The 20,993-nt window shown below is 33.6% G+C and overlaps 2 protein-coding genes across 2 annotated transcripts in view; both read left to right on the forward strand.

Annotated features, from left to right (window-relative positions):
- Positions 1–6,117: 6,117 nt before the first annotated feature.
- LOC128190599 (aspartate aminotransferase, mitochondrial-like) lies at positions 6,118–12,874 on the forward strand. Its single transcript, XM_052862712.1, has 11 exons — positions 6,118–6,258; positions 7,619–7,775; positions 7,989–8,117; positions 8,365–8,424; positions 8,572–8,645; positions 8,903–8,990; positions 9,790–9,858; positions 9,979–10,165; positions 11,013–11,178; positions 11,989–12,139; positions 12,580–12,874. Exons 1-11 carry the CDS (start codon positions 6,173–6,175, stop codon positions 12,700–12,702), a joined length of 1,290 nt encoding a protein of 429 aa, XP_052718672.1. The 5' UTR covers positions 6,118–6,172; the 3' UTR covers positions 12,703–12,874.
- Positions 12,875–13,924: 1,050 nt separating this feature from the next.
- The window catches only part of LOC128186908 (hepatocyte nuclear factor 4-gamma-like), a 30,075-nt gene continuing 23,006 nt past the window's right edge, over positions 13,925–20,993 (forward strand). Inside the window, exon 1 of the mRNA XM_052856879.1 lies at positions 13,925–14,090. Coding sequence (XP_052712839.1) covers positions 14,060–14,090 — 31 coding nt within the window. The 5' untranslated portion in view covers positions 13,925–14,059. The remainder of the gene's footprint in view (positions 14,091–20,993) is intronic.

Consider the following 20,993-nt stretch of genomic DNA (forward strand, 5'->3'; position numbering starts at 1 on the left):
GAGATTTGTTCAGTTGCGGAAGTATAAGTGTTCGGATAATATTCTCAAAATACGTAAATACTAGTAGTTTTTCATATCATATCCTACTTTGATTTATGTTAAAACATGAAGATCTATAAGATATATATCTTATTTCATCATCTACCGGTTATTTAAACTAAACGATGATATTCAGAACAGAGTTATCGTTCGTGCTCAAGCACTCCATATAAACATTGGGTTGCTTAATAAAATCATAGCCATGTTTGATGCTTATGGTGTGCAATACCGTGCTTTTTAAAAAAAGAAAAGAATGGGTGTCTGTTGTGTATAAAAAGTAAGTATATCGAGCCATTTTCAAGGAACTGCATAAAATGGTATTGTCATTCACTCTTGATGCTATAACTAGGTCAGGCGCGGATCGGAAATTAATCCTTATCAGGGGAATCGCTAATCCAACTGAAAGGCAGTTGGATATTTAGATATCAAACTGCAAGACAGTTGGATATTTAGATATCCCACAACTACTGGTTTGATAGTGAAGAAAACGTCGACTAATCACAATACATGACATCATTTAATTTTTTTTAACATAAAAGTATTGTGTAAATTATTGTTTTTTTTTTTTTTACAAATTCGTCACACATTCACACCCACATCCACGTACTGAGTATTTAAAACAGTGCAATTCTTACAGTACTAAGGATATACGGATATTATTTCTAATCAGTAAATAAGTAATTTTAAAAAAAAGAAATAAATGATTTGGCTCATAATTTTTTTAAGTGAGAAAGTTTCAATTGAATTCTATTCATCTTTCGATATGACATACATGTATGCAAAATTTAGATATAAGATCAGAAATTCATTCAACTTACAAGAAATAAATACGAAAAGCAATAAATCATTTTCCACTACAGTGTTCTAATTCTGTGGTGTTCACTAAAAGTAATATTGTCTATATTACTAAATCGCATTTTTATTAAACGTTGTTCTATGAATTTGCAAAAAGCTTTAGAAAATAACGTATTTTTACACCTATAACAAGAACGTGCAATAATTAAAAGTTTCTATTCATGTTTTGATATCTTTTTTAAATAAATAATGACCAGCCCACCCAACCCCCACCCCCCAAAAAACCCTCAACAAATTACAATTGGTTTTCAGTTTTGCATAGTACTGTTTTTTTTTTATTTCATTTGTTTATATACTCATAGATAAAATCATATGAAGTGTTTAATAAGGAGACAGACCTTGATTTAGTAGTTCATTAAGGGAGGATTCACGTTCTTTTTGTTTAACAATTAGAATACATTGTGCATTTAATGTTTTGTTTCAAAATAAAATGTAAATATACGGAAATCATTGTCTTAACATCGTCTTGAGGCTATGTTTGTCCATTTGTCCATTTGTGACATAGTCAGAAACAGATGCTCGTTCTGTTTTACATAGTCATTTGAACATTTTTGTAAAATTCGCCCAGTCTTAAATTCGCTCGCTGACAATGAGGGCTAAAGGGCGAAAATAAAACGTGGCAAATAATTTCCTTTATACAGTATGAAGGACCCTTTCTACCTTTTGTAGCTGTTCTTGTGTTGTACCGTCAGCAAGGATATATAATCTCTGTCTCATTTTTAAGGCAGTGTTAACGCCAGAGTAGGTTTAGACCATGATTCGCAACCTTCGTGCCTCGGTAAGTTCGGCGAAAGCAAAATGGGCGAGAACGGCCAGCTCCAACTTAGGTCATGCACTTTTCATAACCCATGCATTACAATACGTATTTCCATACCAAGCCGCACTTCAAACTATCCTGGAGGAATCCGCGCTCAAACACTTGCACCTGCTATAGCTTTATTATGTCTAGCGTTCATCTATGAATTGTTTAAGAGCTTGATACAGAGCCAACAGCGGAAGAACATGCTGAACTTTGCAGGGTTTCCATTTTGCTCCCTCTGCATGAAGGAAAGAAACATGTCACAAGACATGAGGGATGCTAAAGACAGCTAAAAGAACAACAACCAGTACTAATAACCGGGATTACAGTGCGTCTTCTGCATAGAGAGAGGTCAACGGTAGATGTAATATCCCCCCTACGACAGCTCTAGAAGAAAGGCAAAGACCAGCAGAGGCCGTTGTACACCTCCTTCTTTGACCTTACCAAAGCATTCGATCTGGTCAGCAGGGAGTGACTCTTCAAAATCATTCCAAAGTTTTGCTCTCCATCAAAACTGCAGAGCTTGATTGAATCATTTCACATTGACATGAGGAAGACAGTGCAGTTCAACGGTACTTCTTTTTGAGTAATTATTCAGCATCGACACAGTCGTCAAGCAAGGCTGTATCCTTACCCCTACATTGTTTTGGATTATCTTTGTACTGCTGTTAAAGCATGCCTTCAGCACCTCTACGGGAGGAATTTTCCAAGCTATCGGTTCAATTTCCCTCGCCTCAAAGCGAAGACCAAGGCTTACGAGGCATTCATTTGGTGACAATGCAGCAGTTACCACACACACACAGAAAGAATTTGATTCTAGTGGCTATCAACACAAACTTGTCATGTCTTGTCATGTGGTGCAAATAAAATAAATTTAGATATGTTTCAGTGTATTGTAATTTTATCATACTTTAATTTTACAGGTCACACATAGTTTTTTTTTGTTTTTTGGTTTTTTTTTTTTTGTTTTTTTTTTTTTTTTTGGGGGGGGGGGGGTTGGGTTGGGTTGGGTGGGGGGGGGGGTCCTAGTTCTTAAGAAACGTCATCCATAGCCATGGTGTTTGCAACCGACGGAAGCCTACTTTATTGCATGTTTAAAGTTTTAAAAAATGTAGACATTTTATTAAATGAGGTAATGTTTAACATTCAGAAATCAAAATACGAGATTGGAATAATAATAACGTAAAAACATTCATATATTTAGAAAATATCTCGAATTTTTTAAAATTCTTTGAAAGGGCTCTGCCGTTGACCTTTGATATTCCAAAAATGTACAAAATTATTCGATGTTTATAAATCTAATGTGATCGTTGTACAGAATGTGATACAATAGTTCATGTATATTTTTACTTTCAATATGTTAAAAGTGTTAGCGATAAATGTCATTTGGTTCATTATTGTATTTTAAGTGCAAAAAGGCCAAATTCATTTTGCCATAACTATTGATGGGAGGGTATTCTTGACACAACCTCACTGAAAATTGATCGCCGTCTGCAGAACTTCTTTTCAGATAAATAACAATTAATGAGCTACATGTTTATGCATGGCAGTCAAAATAATTTTTGAAATTTTCAGGTAAATGTCCATACCGTGGAACATACATGTATTTGACTGTGAAATATCTTTATCTAGTAAATTAAGTTAAAGTAATTTAAAACGGTGTAAATATTGACCAAGATATTGAGTCAAATGCTTTTAAGTTTTTAAAATTCTATCAACACTAGTAAGCCTTTATGTTAATTTGATTTTATGTAGACGCCATAAAATCATATAAAGTCAAATTGCTGGATTTTGCCAATGGTATTAAAGGTATCATCTTGCGCCCGTCTAAAGTTGAATTTCTTAAAAATCCATAAAAGTGCTCCTTATATAAATAGACTGTTTCCTATACAAGTTATATTACCGCTTTGTTTTAGTGCGTCTCATCAGACAATTAAGTGAGAGAATTATCTCGTTTTTTGAAGAAAAAAAATCTTTATACATAAAATACATGTACATCATTCCTTAAAGGGGGGTCCCAACAGAATATGCAAATACATGTAACTTCCATTGGAATTTAATTTTATAAATTTATATTTAATTTTCGATAGAGTTTAATCAAAACTCCCGTAGGATTTTAAAATCTAAATATAAAATTATGTATTCTTTAGGAAGAGTACATGTCCAACCGAATCAATTCCTGAAGGAAATACTGCCATCCGTAAAATTTCTATCATAGCGGTTTTTATAAATAATTGATCATGAAGGACTTTATTGAACGCCTTAAAGCTATACACGCTATAATTTAGGTCAATTTTGAATAAAGGGGAAAATGTATGTGTTTGATTACTAATAAAAGCTACCTTTATGCTGTGAATTATAATGCTCAATTCGATCACGTAACAAATATATCAAATATTAAACAATAAAAAATATTTATTTTCCTGCCAGGAAAGTAATGCCTCCTCGTGAATATCAATCTATCACGTGATATCGACAGCTAAATTTAGCCTATCATACCAATGAAGGGTCAACATCTTCATAATTGTGATAGTTTCACAAAGGAAAGGATATTTTCAGTAAAGCATAAATTTGTCCGATATACGAGTACAAACAAAAGAAAAAATACAAGCCTGTTAGTAGATATAAATACTTTCCTTTAAAAAATGACGTAGACCTCTGTTTTTCCCCTATGTGCTATTTATAGATCCTATAAGTGTTAATGCAGATCGAAGTAAGGGTATCGTGAATGACAAACGTATTTTACTCATTATACATGTATGTATTTCAAATTAACAATTGTTAAGCATATTAAAAATCAAGTTGGATATTTAATTAGGCAAACAATAACGATTATCTAGTTCTCCACGGACATGCGCAATGAGGTCGGTTTGCTCTTCCTTTATCAATATTCATGAAAAGGTATTTTTTCCTGGCAGGAAAATAAACAATTAAAAATCTATATCTTTGTAACGAGATGGAATTCACCATTGTAATTTACAGATTAAGGATAACTTTTATAAGTAGACAAACACATGCGTTTTCACTGTCATTCAAAATTGACGTAAATTATAGCGTGTATAGCTTTAACTGTGTTGCGATGAATACTGAAACAATATAGCATGGCCCTTGGAGTCTTCGTTTCTATATCTACAGACAGACAGACAGACAGACAGAGAGAGAGAGAGAGAGAAAGAGAGAGAGATAGATAGATAGATACTTTTCCTTCTTTAATGTTTTCTAGTATACCATGTGTAGCAATTTTTTTTCATAGTCTTATTTTTTGTCAATCTGAAATTATAGTCAACTACCCCCACACCAATACTGGGGCCCTTAGGGGGGTTCAAAGTCTAACGCATCACAATTGTAGCTGGTTAACATGGTTAATGACAGATCAAATAGGATATGTGTGTTGAAATCGATATTCGATACATTGAGCCCCACCTCATGCATCACAAGACTTTCCAAAGTGGAGGTACAGAGTCGGGATTTTACATCAAGCCAACATTATATTGAATTTTCACAGGTGCTCTCCGATGTATAAATTGTTTTCATCCCTATATTACGGAAGAGTTCAACACATAGGCGTCGGAAGCAAATTGAAAGTGGAGGGGCTAGACTAATCCTCAGAAATATTGAGAAAAAAGTAATTCCCAAAATCATGGAAATCCTAATCCGTGGGGGGGGGGGGGGGGGGGGGGGGGGGGGGGTTAACCTATACTTCAAAAAAAAAAATTAATTACCCAAATTTTTTTTCCCCAAAATCATGAAATTCCTAATCCGGGGGGGGGGGGGGGGGATAGTATGCCTCTGAATCTAACTTTTCAATCTTTCAAGGTAAATTTAGCAACAATAATCTTTCCTGCGACATAAAGTGGGGGGGCTGAACCCTCTATCATGCTATGTTTCTAATGGTTAGGTATAACTTTGCAAAAAAAGTGGGGGGGGGGGCTAAGCCCCCCCCTAGCCCCCCCGGTTCCGACGCCTATGCAACAAATTATCAATTTTGAGATATGTATTCGTCCCTGATTTAAAAAAATTACGTATTAGTTTGTTAAAACAAATAAGTAATTTGTTATAACAAATTATTAATTTCTTATAAAAGATTAGAATTTTGTTATAACAAGTTGTCAAAGTTCAATAAATAATCGATTTGTTACGATACATGATCATTTGTTTGAACAAATTATTGAGTTGTTAACGGCCTTAGTACGCTTCCATACTGTACCATGGAAACTATAAATTATAAGCGATATCGTTTTACAAAGCTCGAATACACCAATTTTTCTAGGGGGTGGATCCGATGGAAAGGGGACGGGGTCGGATGCCTATTATTTGAATATTTATTATGTAAATATTATTAATGTGAATTTTCTGGGATATACTGACCCCTCTCTAGGTGCATTCTATCAGTAGGAATTTCGAAAGACAATTACGGTTTTTACCTTCGGTTCCTGTTAATGTCGGGATCGGACTTCGTTTTATAATCGACCTTGAAAGATGGCTGTCAGAAGACTGTGCACCGGTAATCTATTCAACAAATTCGCGTACAAGAACCTGTCATCTCCAACATGCGTCAAGTTTGGGTAAATGATTGAGTCAAGCATTATTAGTTTTAGTGGTTAATAGCTTAAAACCCCGCAATACACATTTTAGAGATATAGTCATACTATTGACGTTCACGTGAGGAGAACATGGTCATGATTTCATGTTTTGTGCAGTCACAATATTATATTTTTATTTGTTGCTCTTTTGTGAAAGAGAATGTGAATTTGGATCTAACGTGCATTTACGTTGTTATATATCATAATGAACCGACCTTTCAGTGCTTAGAGGGCTATAGACTCCCAATACAATGTCTAGTACAACAGAGTACGATCTGTTGATTTAGCTATACTGGCGTGCGACGTCATTTTTCGTATATAATTTTATGTGTTGATAAAATGACGTCACAATGTACTGGCGAAATATGGTACTCAGCGAGAACTGGCGGCACGCCAGTCAAGCTTAAATTAGAATGATATATTTCATGTTACCAACAAATGTTTCAGTTTCAGGGTATTACAGGTGTCTGCATCAGGGTTGTCTCTAAGACCCGGGAGGCGGGGAATTCCCCCGCCTATAATGCCTTAATTACCCGGCTATTATTGCATTTCAAACACAATGTAGCTTTAAGCAAGACCCCCAGACACCCCTGCTACTTTTTCATTTCCTCCTTCTACTTCAATTTTTAGAGACAACCCTGCTGCATTTTCAAAAATCATATTGATACATAACTACATTGAAAAATTGAGTTGGTAGGCCAATATTTTTTTTTAATTTTTGATATCTATAATATCAAACTGCAATTTGGGGTTATTTGCCAGTATTTGCATATTCTATATTGGTGAACTTCAGATATGTCATTTCTCATGATGTAAAAAAATCACAAGTGGATGAAATCAAACCTCATATACAGTACTATACTCATTGCCTTTGTATGGGTTTTAGGTTATTCTATCTCAGACAAATTAAGCTTGATCTTTGTTTACAACACAAAACCCCGATTGATTATCTATAAATGGCAGTTATAGGTTTTGCCATGAATACTTGCTTGTAAGTCAGATTTTTGGATTAGATATTCAAATGTCAATTGGAAATCTGACTTAAAGACAGGACCTTCCATCAGGTAGCTACTTGAAAGAAGTCCCAAAAAAGTCTTTTTTGGATGCTGCTAGTACTGGTATTACACTCATAACATTTGACTTACCATGATTATTTAGAAATGCATGGAGAGAGAGAGAGAGAGGAGAGAGAGAGAGAGAGAGAGAGAGAGAGAGTAGTAATTAACTATAACATTATTTTACATTATTAACCATGGGTTTTGCATATTACTGTCTTGAGTCATGAAAAAACAGGTCATGATTTATAATTCTGAATATATGCCTTTTTTTGTTCTATACAAAGTTCAGCATGGTCCAATGTCGAGATGGGGCCGCCAGATGCAATTTTAGGAATTACAGAGGCTTTTAAGAAAGATTCCAGTCCACAAAAAATCAACCTTGGGGTTGGTGCTTACAGAGATGACAATGGGAAACCATTTGTGCTGGAATGTGTGAAAAAAGTAAGAAGCAGTTATACTAGTACATGTATTAAGATTTTCTTTAGTGTGAGGGTAATTTTTTTTCTAATATTAATTTTAATTATTTAGTTAAGCACATTCTATAGATATTTTTTGTATGAGGATGATTTTTTCCCCTAATATTACCAGGCATTTTCTTTACATATTCAGCTTTGTGGCTGTCATGATTTTTGTTGTAATTTTGTTTTTTGACAGGCAGAACAGGCTCTGACTAGTGGAAATCTAGACAAGGAATATGCACCCATTGGTGGTACTCCTGAATTCTGTTTGGAGTCGGCCAAGTTGGCATTTGGTGATAACAGTCCAGTGATTAAAGATGGCAGAGTAAGTGTTATTTAAATAATTCTAAACTAGAGTAGTTCAAATGCATGTTATAAATAGTAAGAAAGAGTAAGTTTGGATTACAGTATACACTGTCACATAAATTTCACTGAAATGACGGTTTTGTCATACAAACAGGGAAACCTGTAATGCACGTCTGTGTTTACTTAGTGTACATAATTTATCTTCCTTGATCAATAACTCAAATTACTGTGATTTATAATCAGTTTATTCTGAATTTCTGTTACAGAATATGACAGTACAGGGTATATCAGGTACTGGGGCACTTCGACTAGGAGCAGCATTTTTTGTAAGTAGAAATTTATTCCCTGACGTCATGAGTTGTATTAGACTTACTTGCACTTTAAATTTAAGGTAATTATAGGCCTCAAATTGTTGGAAAGATTTCTTTAAATCTATTCATACAAATACATGTATCTGCATTTTTTTATTTTAGTCTAAATTTTACTCAAAAGGCAAAGATTTTTGGATTCCAACTCCTTCATGGGGAAACCATACTCCTATATTCAAGTAGGTTTGGTTTTTAAAGAAAAAAAACCCTTGCATTAATTTCATCTTATAAAGAAATAAAATAAGCACAAAATCCCCTCTAATATTTATTAGATACTAAGACCATTATTCTCATAAAGTTGTAGTTAAAAATTTATCTCATTTGATAGAATAACACACTTCTCTGTACATGTATTAGGAGTGGTTTTTTTGCAGAAAAATGGGACAGTCTTAACAGGTAAATGTAATGTCATTGTGCATTTTTACTTGAATTTTAGACATGCTGGCCTGGATGTGAAGTCCTACAGATACTATGACCCCAACACCTGTGGATTTGATTTCAATGGTGCTATGGAGGACATTGCAGTATGTAAAGGTTTTGGGGAAAGACGTGAAAATTATTATGGTGGAACTTCAGTGTTTAAATATTTTCATTAATGTATGTCTCATAGGAAATACTGTTGAGTCACAACCTTGAAGGTCTTTAGCTTTGATAGGTAAAAGAATTGAAAAAAGAAATAGTCAAAAGTAGCACTGGTTAGAGTATTGAATGAACAATATTTTTGACTACTTCCTTTTGTTAAATTTAATGAAACATGGAAGTGAAATCATTTACATTTTGACATTTCAGAGTTAAGGGCTCTTGTTTTGGTGGAAAAACAAATAATTGAAAAATTGACCACTGTCAGATCATGTAATTATATAAACTCACTATAGTACATACGTGTAGTATTTTATTATTGAGTATTTTTATATCAGTATCATATATCACAAAATTTTTGAGGAAATTTTCCTACTTATAATCCTAAATACCTGTATTCATATGCCAGCATGTTACAGTGTATGTGTCAACAGCAGAGCAGCATCTCTTTGCAGGAAAATTTGCAGATATGTTTCTACTCTCTTTAAATTTAATATAAATTTTTAGTGAATGTCTTTCATTTCACCTCCTGATGTACCAGTGTGCCAGTAAACAATATTGATATGGTTAATTGAAATTTGATTTAATATTTTCATTGACTTTTTTTTATTTATTCAATGTCTTCATAAAGTTCATGATGACTTATATTCTTTGAATGAGAACATAGAACCAGCACAGGCATGACTGAGAATATAAATATACCGGTGTTTATATTCTCAGTCATCAGCATTATCTTTTCAACAGAAAATCCCTGAGGGCAATGTGATAGTCTTGCATGCCTGTGCTCACAATCCCACAGGAGTGGATCCAAAGGTTTGAAGAACAAAATAAACAATTTTTTGTTAAGTTTTTGTATAAATACATGAACATAAAAACAACACTAAAAAGTATGTAGTTCAGTGCAGTTTTGCATTTGTAAACTTGATATTTCAGCCAGAACAATGGAAGGAGATGAGTGCTCTTATCAAGAATAAGAAGCTGTTTCCTTTCTTTGACATGGCATACCAAGGCTTTGCCAGTGGAGACACAGTAAAAGATGCCTTTGCTCTCAGGCGCTTCATTGAGGATGGACATGAGGTTGCCCTTGCTCAGTCGTACGCAAAGAACATGGGGTTATATGGTAATCTACTGAACATTCTTAGCATTATAAATTATAAAGCTTCTTGAGTAGTGTTCAAAGTTTCAAGACATCTTTAGAGATAAAGTTCCTGTAGTAAAATAAGTTTTTATCTATTACTATTATTCCACTGCAAATGTGGAGTGGAAGAGCTCAATTACTAAAATTAGTGAATTGTATTTATGATTTGAATTGCAAAATATGGAAACTTTATGGTACAGTTGTGGGTAGATAGAATGTTCTATCGATAAAATGACAGATGTCTCACGGACCCGGTTTAACAATAGAATTCGTCCAATATCCTTGCTTCGTAGCAGATAAAAAAAAATATATCCAGCTGTATCTTGCCTAAATTTTCATATGATTGGTCTCAAATACCTACAATATTGCTCTTTATAATCCTATTTTACCACATTCACTGTTTTTGCAACGAAATCAATGCCACTTTTAACATCGCGTTTGAAAATTCGCTGTTTGCGGTGGCCATGTTAATGATAAAATCTAAGACATTCTGAGTGCGATTTTCGACAAAATGGGAGGCAAATTCAAACATGTTTATTAAGAAAATGCCTTGTTATGACCCATTAAATGGATTATTTTGTGGATTTAACTAACTATGCATGTTCTAAAAGGTTTGTAGTGTATAAAAATGTGTTTTTCCCCTGCAGATTATTTTTAACAGACTTAAAATCGACACAAAGCTGATCCGCTTCGCGGCTGCTACATTGCAAGTATATGGGACGAATTCTTACTGTGACCTGAGCACAGCCTGGTCATGGTAAGATTACTCTTTCTAAGTTGTGGGGGAAGGAAAACTTAAAAATCAATTTTTTGATTCTTTTGGTTTCAGGTGAGAGAGCAGGTGCTTTCACCATTGTAAGTGGATCTAAGGAAGAGGCAGACAGAAACATGTCCCAGATGAAGATCATCATCAGGGGGATGTACTCCAGCCCCCCGATCCATGGCGCTAGAATCGTCACCAAGGTCCTCACCACCCCAGAACTCAAAAACTTGTGGTAGGCAGACCAGTATTTGATATTTGCATTCCTTGGGTTAAAAGTTGATAGTTATTTCTTCAAATGTGTGGGATCCCTGTATAAAATGAGATGATAAGGTTACAACGTGCTTAATAGATACATGCAAGTCAGTGTGATTCAATTACAGATGTATATAAGATAATGTGATTTTGAATTTTTAATGTTTAATTGTGTGAAAAATTTAGGATATTATTTATTAGTTTTAAACATTATTGTGCCTAGAAAGTTATACATTAACATGGTGTATTAAATTCATGTTGTTATGCATATTGAAAGTATTGTTGGTGTGTTTTGATGAATGCAAATAACATAAGAACCACAGGTTTAATCTTAATATTAAAGAAGTTAAAAAGTACAGTAAAAAGTTTAAAAATTGTATCAGTTAAGTCAGCTCTCCATGTTTCTTATGCCCGTCTTGTGGTGACAATATGAGAGTGCCACTAAACTGTCTAAAAACATCTGAAGTTTTAAAAAAAATACAGGTTTTTTAAAGGTACAGAGGATATAGAGAGAAAAATGATGGTTACATTGCCAAAGGGAGATAACTTATAAGAATGTTAAAGTCATAATTTAGCTAGCTGTAAACAATTTCAATTTTGAAATTTTTTGCTCAGATTTTAGATCTTTATGTTGAGATACATATTAACTTTTAACTTGCCAAGCTAAGATTACCGGTACCTACAGAAACAGAAAAGATATACTCAACAAAACAAATTGTGCTAAAACCACCTGGTAACTGATGCATTGATAACAGTTTATAGCGGCAAACTTTTGATTAATTATTTTAAGGTTGGGAGAAGTGAAAGGAATGGCTGACAGAATCATCACTATGAGAGAGAAACTGGTGGCCGGTCTGGCTAAAGAAGGATCCAGTCGTAACTGGCAACACATCATTGACCAGATCGGCATGTTCTGCTTCACAGGACTCAAGCCCGACCAGGTCTGTCCAGGCTTCAAGCATTTAATCTTACTTTGAATTTGTGGTGTTTTGTTTTTTTTAGTTTTTTTTTACAAAAAAAATCAAATTAAAAACAAAATTTAATTAAAAAAAAAAAGAAATCAAATCACATTTAATACATAGTTTTCAGACCACTGAATGTAAAACAATTTTCAAAGGAAATTTCCAATTAATTAAGACAAAATATGATACATAAATACAGTTGAACCTCAGTATTACTTGACTAATTTTTATCTCAAATAATAACAATATAAATGGGACAGTGAATCAAAAGATATGTCCCATATTATGTATATGGTGTCAATCTCTATGTTGAATTTTGAGATATGTTCAGTTTGAGATAGCCTTTATCATATGATTTTTCATTTCACCTTCAAAAGAATATTATGATACCATTATTAATTCAACATTTTTTTAAACAGGTTGAAAGACTCACTAAGGATTTCTCCATTTACCTGACAAAGGACGGTAGGATTTCAGTGGCTGGTGTGTCCTCCAGCAATGTCGATTATTTAGCCAAGGCGATGCATGAAGTAACAAAGTAAATAGGACCTCCGGTGACCAAAAAATCGAACACTTCGTACACATTATGCAGAACAGAGTGAATACAGCGTGGCAAAAGCTGACTCGTTTAAAGGGCCAGTTTTTGACCGACATGTTGAGAGTTTTGTATTATTTTTTTTATCCGAGATCTGATGAAAAATTAGTGCTATAAAACATAAAATTGTTACCTGACTTGAGATGTGGTTTTTCTCCATGGTTTGGTCATTTGCTAGTGTACAGGTACACTAAAACTTTTGTTTTAATAAAAAAAAAAAATAAAAAACGAAACGTTTTATTGTTCACTTCTTTCTGTAATCAACTTTATCAAACTTTTTATTTATTTTATGTGTTGAAAGTTATTTAGTTTAGCTATTCTGTACAGAATCCATAATGTGAGGTGGTGATTGTATAATTTGAGATTTGATGAGAGTAATTATTAGGATGGGAGAAATAATGATGGACCAGACTGGAATTTAAATTGAAGGGGGGGGGGGGGGGGCTCCCTAAATTCTCTTATCAGATGCTCTACCAACTGAGCTATCTGGTGCTAGTAATAGTATTGGCCTGGTCTTCCTCAGTCTGATGAAAATCATTCCCCTTCTACAGTCATCAGGAAGCGGGATGGGCTGACAATTGTGGAGAAGGGGGGGGGGGGGGATGATTTTAATCAGACTGGGTCTTCTTGTGCACCGTTGCATCTCTTGTAACATTCTAATCCTAGAAAAGAAATCTTGCTGATAATAGAAGGTGAATAATACAGTGGCAGTAGGTATTAGCCCATATAGCTCATGTGAAGAGAACCAGGCCATTGTTTTTATTCATGTTCAAATTCTGTCTTTATTTTCATATATTCTTTGAAATTTCTATCAATATGAGGTGGATAATCTGGCTGGAAATTCTTTTTCTCTTGAAAGTTTGCTTTAATCGAAGTTTTGGAGAAACGTAGATAGTAAATATGTGATGCTTGGATGGAATGTCATTTTTTTTATTCAGATTACATGCATGCAAGTCACAAAAGTAAGTTACACATGACCTTGACCTTCAAACTAATTTTCAATGTGTTTTTTTTAGTGTTTTCTTTTAGATATTTTTAATAGATGTATATAGTTTTAAATGGTTAATTTTTTCAAATACTGATGTGCAACTCGTAATCCGAAAAGAATCCGGAATTCCTATGTTTACTTGTAAATATTTCGTATTTAGACGCTTCTGCCATATGACAGACCACGTGATTAACTATGGAGGCCCCTGAAAAGTAACTTCAAGTTTGTCTTTCCATAAATAGGACATCGGTTTTGGAGTTTGGACCCAGGGTTTCCTTATGCTACGAAGATAAAAATCGGCGTTTCAAAGTCCAGCATGAGTGACAGTTCCTCATCAAATGGGGAAGGTAGGATTATAGAGGAAGTAAACAATAATAAATAAGTTAACTTATCATGGAAACGGCCCTGCTCATCTATCAGCGCTAGCCACGCTTAATAGTTACTATATCGGAAATAAAATCATTGATTAAAGAAAGGTCGTAAAAAGACACATTATGACACGTAGTAATTTTTATAGTGCTTATGAAAAAGAAGTTGACCACTTGTTTATGATCGTTTCCATTTCACCTGGCCTGACCTCTGCCTGTTTATCTCTTCACGGTCTATTTGTTACTCACCTGAAGGGGGTGACATTTTCACAGCGTGAAAACTTATATGATAAAAGAACTTGTGAAGAAGCTGTTTGTAATAAAGCCAAAAGCATATTTTAAATGCGCTTTAGACTTACATGACATTGTATACAAAAATGCTAAACTGAAGCCTATTATCACCAATCTTCATATATACCCTTTGGTTATGTCATGTAGTGAAAAAAAATCATGCATCAGAATCATAGATAATTTGTCATAATGAAGGAGAAACCCTCATTTATAAGGTGGTTTAGAACAGGGTCGTTAATTAACAATTATAATAATAGGACTCATTCTAGCTCAGAGGAACAGTTGTCTTCTGTATGTGTACTGAATTCAAGACAGTATGTGTGTCCTAACAAACTCACTTCTACACAGTTTACTCCATAATGTTTTATTCATGAGTTGATGATTTAATTTGAATTAGTTATTTGTTGTGTAGAAAAAAAATGTATAATTAAGTATTTTTATCATTAATATTTCATTAGTATGGTACATGTAGTTCACTGACCATGGATGACAAGTTGGGAAGATTTTAGGAGATAAATACATCCATTTACTCCTTAGTCCTCTTTTTTTAAAATGTAGAGGTACTAGATATGCCAGGGTCCCCCTTTCTTGTCTGTCCATCTTTCTGAAATTTTATCATGTTTATTATGCTCCAAAACTTGCCAGCTGTTACAAAGTGAAACATTAGATTCAGATGGCTTTCTAGATTGAAAAAAACAACAACAATTTTTAAGAGATAAAATAATTGCCCCACCCCTTCCATACATACAGGTATAATTTATCTGATATGTAGATAGAGAACAGATATTTTTTATTCAGTACAGCTTATTAACATTTAATGAAGTTGACCATGCTCACATAAATTTGTTTGCTCATAGAAATCTGTTATGTAAACAACTAAGACTCATAGAACTTTATATTTGTAAAATAAAAAGCATCATGAATGTATTTAGAAGAGTTGCTACCCTTTACTCATGAATCTATATTTAGAACTTTTAAATAAGTTGCAAAAAAAGTTGATCGGATGAAAATAATTCATCCAGAGATAATAGTATACAATGTATTAGATAAAACTTTAAGGAAAATAAGACCAAACAAAATTCATGAATAAATAAAATCAGAATGTACACAAATTCTACATAAGTGCATGAATCTATCGCAGTAAATCTTGAATAGTTTGATAACAAGGAGAGATAGAGGGAGAATATATGGCACAGCTCGGTGACTTGATTTTTAAAAATCAATACTTGCCATAACTCTTAGCTATCAATACAACAGTTCAAGTTGTTATTAAAAGTAATCGGCACTTTGGTTATGATTTTTCTTAGAATAATATGTATACCAGGTAGATACAACTTGAAATTTATTGATTTGATTTGTTAAAAGTTTATACCTTTAAATAAACATGTAGGTAGGTCAGTGCTCTGTTTAAGGACACAAGATATATTCATCAATTTTAGATATTAATTTCCATGAAACTTAATTTTTCATTTATGTTTGCAGTGCCAAAAATTCAGGGTACATTTACCTGGCTATTTTTGGAGTTAGAATATGCAAAATGCAATTGGATGCTGACAAAAAGCATAAAGCTTTTATTGAAATTATAAATCCAAATAAAAAAGTGTAATATGAAATGAAATATGTTTATAGAATGTACACATTGTGGTGATGGGGAAAAAAATGAAAGACAGGTCATGTCTAACCTTAATTGGAAAACAGTAATGATCTTTGGAATTTGGGAATTACCAATGCTATTATAATTTAAACCATGAATCATTCTCAGAAATAAAGTATGCTAAGTTCAAGGAGCTCTCTGAAAATCTTGTAATGTGAATTTATAACACTTTATGCATCAGCAAATTAAAGTTCAACAACTAATGACTGTGTGTTAATTAGTGAACTATTACTGTAAAAATAATCCTGCATCCACTGAACCAAAGTTCTAAGTGTTCACCCAATATAATGCATTATATAAAAGAAACACATTTGTTTGCCTTGCTGCTGGAGTGGCTGATTTCTAACTTTAGTGGTTAAGAGAACAATGCAGTGATCTTGACCTCAGTTTGCGACCCAAGACCTTGACCTATGCTGGATATCAGGAACACCTCCAGCTTTCAGATTGAAATGAGAATGCACATATCACATTGAAAAATTATTTTAAAACAATATTTTTTACATGGATTTAAAACAATATCAAGACATCTTAATGAACAGTAGATTTAAAGTGAGTACAACCTGTCATAAGAAAAACTTGTACATTAACATTACAATGGCTCTGATTCTTGCCTTAATGGTCATTCTGCACTTTTTAATAAGTGCTTTTAATTTGAGACTATAAGTATTACTACAGAGTAATGTTAATTGCAATACCGGTAAGTTGTCATTGATATGATCAGAAGCAATATTTGCTGAAAAGCACAGATTTTTTTTGCTCACGGGTTATTATGTTCAGTCAGTGTTGTTTTATTTTTCTGTACTATTGTTGAGAAGACACATTTGTTATGAAATGTTAAAAATTTCATACTATTTTATTTCAATATTTTCAAATTATTTTAACAAGGCCTTGGACTTTCCGTAGGACGTAGCTATCATTTCTTGCATCAAAACTTGTTAAAAATGACGCTGGATTCAAGTGAAATATGCACCGATTGCGTAGTTTTAACTCAAAAGCCAGACAAATTGTGTTGATTTCAATGAGCTTTCACTGAGTGGGCAGCAATGAAATAGACAGGCATACGTCACATTGCTGTTTGGCACAACTACCCAAAGTCCAAGCTCCTGTTATAATGGTTCTAGTTATAAATAGGTACGGTATCGGTTTCTGTAAGCGGGTTCCCATTTCAGCTGAGTGGACTGAGACAATGTAGATAAAGTGACTTGTCTAATTAGGCAGAACACACAACATGAAGTGTCCAAATGGGGGTTTGAACCAGCGACCTTTGAGTTACTGGCTTAACACCTATAACCACTGAGTCATGTGCTCTATACTAGGTATAATGTACCTAAAATGAAATCAAAGTGACATGCAAGAAAGTAGGTCAGTTTTCAGGAGTATTGCAATTTTAACTTTACATGTGTGTTTTACATTGTGCATTGCATCTGTGGCATATTTTTTAAGGCAGAATTTTATTTATAAGTCACTGTGTCAAAAGTTGACATGGCAGGATTCATGTGTCAGCTGACCAGTTTCGATGCATTACACTCTCCAAAAGTCAATTTGTGCAGTCTGCTAGGATTGAAGTTTATTTATTCATTTTATGTAACAAGTCTGATTTATAGACACCAATCTGTGCTAATCCTACTTATTGATAGGCTGGTATAGGGTATTAGACAATCAGTGGATTAAAAACACATAGGTTTTGAAGATAATCATGAACTTTCCAGCTAAACAAAAGAAAAAGAAAACCTATTATATCTTTATAAGAATGATCTTCTGCAAGTAATAAATAATACATATAGCATTACATGTATTAATTAACCGACTTTATTTTTCAACAAAAGTATTGAGGTTACAAATTTTAGCCTGGCAATTGGGTTCACTTCTTGAGAAGTTCATATTGTAATGTCCTTGGACTAACTCTAATAAATATTCAGCTTCTGCAAAACAAAATCTTTTGATATGATTAAAATTGTCAAGGTTACACAACAGTACTAGCTGGTACTGATGTAATTCCCCTTAATGTTCACGTCAAAACATGGATGAGGCAAAATAATTCCCGAGTAGGCAATTTGGATCACTTCTTAAGAAGTTAATATTGTAAGATCCTTGGACTTACTCTAAGAAAAATTCAACTTAATCAAAACAAAATTAAAATTGTCAAGGTTACACAACATTACTGGAGTATTCCCCCTAAGGTTCACTTCAAAACGATGGCTGAGGCTAAATAATTGCCGATGTCCCCTATGAAATTGGGCTTTTCCACCCAGACTGGGCTGATTTTCTAATGAGACAAAGAACAATTAAGATGTGTTACAGTTTGATTTTTAAGCACTTGTACTTTAACTTTGACCTTTGCAAATGCTCTTGCTTTGCTAAATTGTTTGGTGTTTTTTGCTACTAAAATGATAATGTTCTTTGAAACTATTTCCGAAAGTTTATTTTGAATTTTATGTATATTAAGTTACATATTACTGGAATACCTGATGTATGGCGAAATTTAATACAATTACATACAGGGTTATTTGGCCCCTTTTTTTTTGCCCTTATACACTCACAAACATCTCAGACAATTTCCACAGTTTTAAATTCGCAGGATATGCTTAGAAAAAAATAATCTTACTATTTAGCACAGTTTTTTAAACAATTGCACACTGACTGCTAGAGCAAAAGGGGGGGGGGGAATAAAACGATTAATATTTACCTGTTCACCTAAAGTGTCAGTGTGCTTAGCAGGAAATCAAAGATCCTTGGACTCTTTTCGTTCATTTTTTAGGGTCTGAGAGCTAACGCAGTCCGTTTTCTGTGACGCTATAGTTACCATATACTACTACAGTACTTTACCTACTTTTTACGACATTGTTTCAAGTGCCTGACTTCCGAAACACTAGAATTCAGTCTTTGAATTAATATTTACAAGTTAATACACATATCTGGTACTTTAAAAATGTTTTAATTGTATTTTGGATTGAATAGTAATATCTTTGAAGTCTTTGTATTAAGATGCTCCTTGTTCTAACGTTTAGTATGCATGACGTCATTACAAAAATAAAGTTCAGGATATATGTTACTGACGTTAGTGAACTAGTCTGGAGTAAAAGTAAATACCAGTAATCATCAATTTATGCAAGTTCTTGTAAAAAAATAATCTGATAACGAAAGCTGGTGTTGGAGGATTCCTATTTTCAGTTGTACTGCTTTAAAGCTACTCTAAACTAAAAGCCTGTTGGGCAGCATGCAGAGAAAGTGCTTGCAAGCATTAGTGCATGTTATAGCGAAAGTAATTTTGGCAAACAGAACATTAGTGTTTCAGGGATAGGCAATTCGGACACCTGAAATATTTGCAAAAAAGCTGGTGTTGCTGCATAGGTTCCCATTTCTAATTGTCTTAACTCTAATGCTTGTTTAACATGTAGAATAAGTGTTTAATAAGGATAGGCACTTCCTGCAACCAAACACCAATTCACCCAACCAGAATATTAGTGTTATAAAAATAGACAATTCACCCAACCAGAATATTATAAGTGTTATAGGAATTGCCAAATCACCCAACCAAAATGTTAGTGTTATAGGAATAGCCAATTCGCTTAACCAGAATAAAAGTGTTACATGTATAGGGATTGCCAATTCACCCAACCTAAACATGAGTGTTATAGGGATAGCTGATTCACCCAATCAAAATATCATAAGTGTTGTAGGGATAGGCACTTCGCCCAACCAAAATGTTGATGTTATAAAAATGTTAGTGTTATAGGTATAGCCAGTTCTTTAAACCAGAATAATAGTGATATAGGGATTGCCAATTCACCCATCCTAAACATGAGTGATATAGGGATAGCTGATTCACCCAATCAAAATATCATAAGTGTTGTAGGGATAGGCACTTCGCCCAACCAAAATGTTGATGTTATAAAAATGTTAGTGTTATAGGTATAGCCAGTTCTTTTAACCAGAATGATAGTGATATAGGGATTCCCAATTCACCCAACCTAAACATGAGTGATATAGGGATAGCTGATTCATAGAATCAAAATATTAGTGTTATAGGTATAGCCAATTCATCCAACCAATGTTAGTGTTAAAAGGTACATTGTATAGCCAGTTCACCCGGCAACCAGAGAGTGTTATAGGGAAAGCGATTTACCTAACCAAAAAATTAGTACTAGTCTTATATGGAAAGCCGATTACCTAAAGAGAATACAACCTGTTATATGTTTGGCCAGTTCACCTAACGAAAATGTATAACTTAGTGTTATACATGTAGGTATAGGGAAATCCCAAATGTCTCAATAATGAATTAGCTGGTGACAGCTCTGTAGACCTTAATTTGGATGTTACCAGAAACTAGCTTTGACTAGAAGGGTTGCTTTTACAGGTGCTCTCACTACTGAGAAAGTGACAATTATCTATGTTTATTAAAAAACTGAGGACATGTTATTCAAAATGATTGAAACATCTATAAAATTTAACATGTTGTTGATAATTTTTGTGATGTATGTTGAATTTCAATAAATTTATATTAACATCCTGAAATAATTTAAAGATACTAGTAATTCAAAACATTTATTCCGTATAAAGCTTCCCGATTCTGTATGTGCATGTTGTTAATTAGTTATTTCCTTTTAATTACTAAGGGTCATAAGCTCTCTATTCATACAGATGTAAAATATTTTCTGTGATTTGTATATTAGTGTATACGGTATTATAAAAAAAAAACACATCTCCAAATTTTTTTTGGGGAGTGGGGGGGGGGGGGGGGTTGACCTAACAGTTTTCTGAATTCTTTAAGGTATTTAGAATTTCTGTTGACAATGCAATCACAATTTTATTAAAGAATATTTTATTGCATGAAAACAAACAACACGGTCATGAAAATACATGTATGATTAAAGGAACTAAAATGTGTCAAGTCAGCAACCACTCAACAATGAGTCTGAAATATGGCTAGGCGGAAT

Source organism: Crassostrea angulata, chromosome 6 (genome assembly GCF_025612915.1).
Source record: "Crassostrea angulata isolate pt1a10 chromosome 6, ASM2561291v2, whole genome shotgun sequence".
Taxonomy (NCBI): Eukaryota; Metazoa; Mollusca; class Bivalvia; order Ostreida; family Ostreidae; genus Magallana; species Magallana angulata.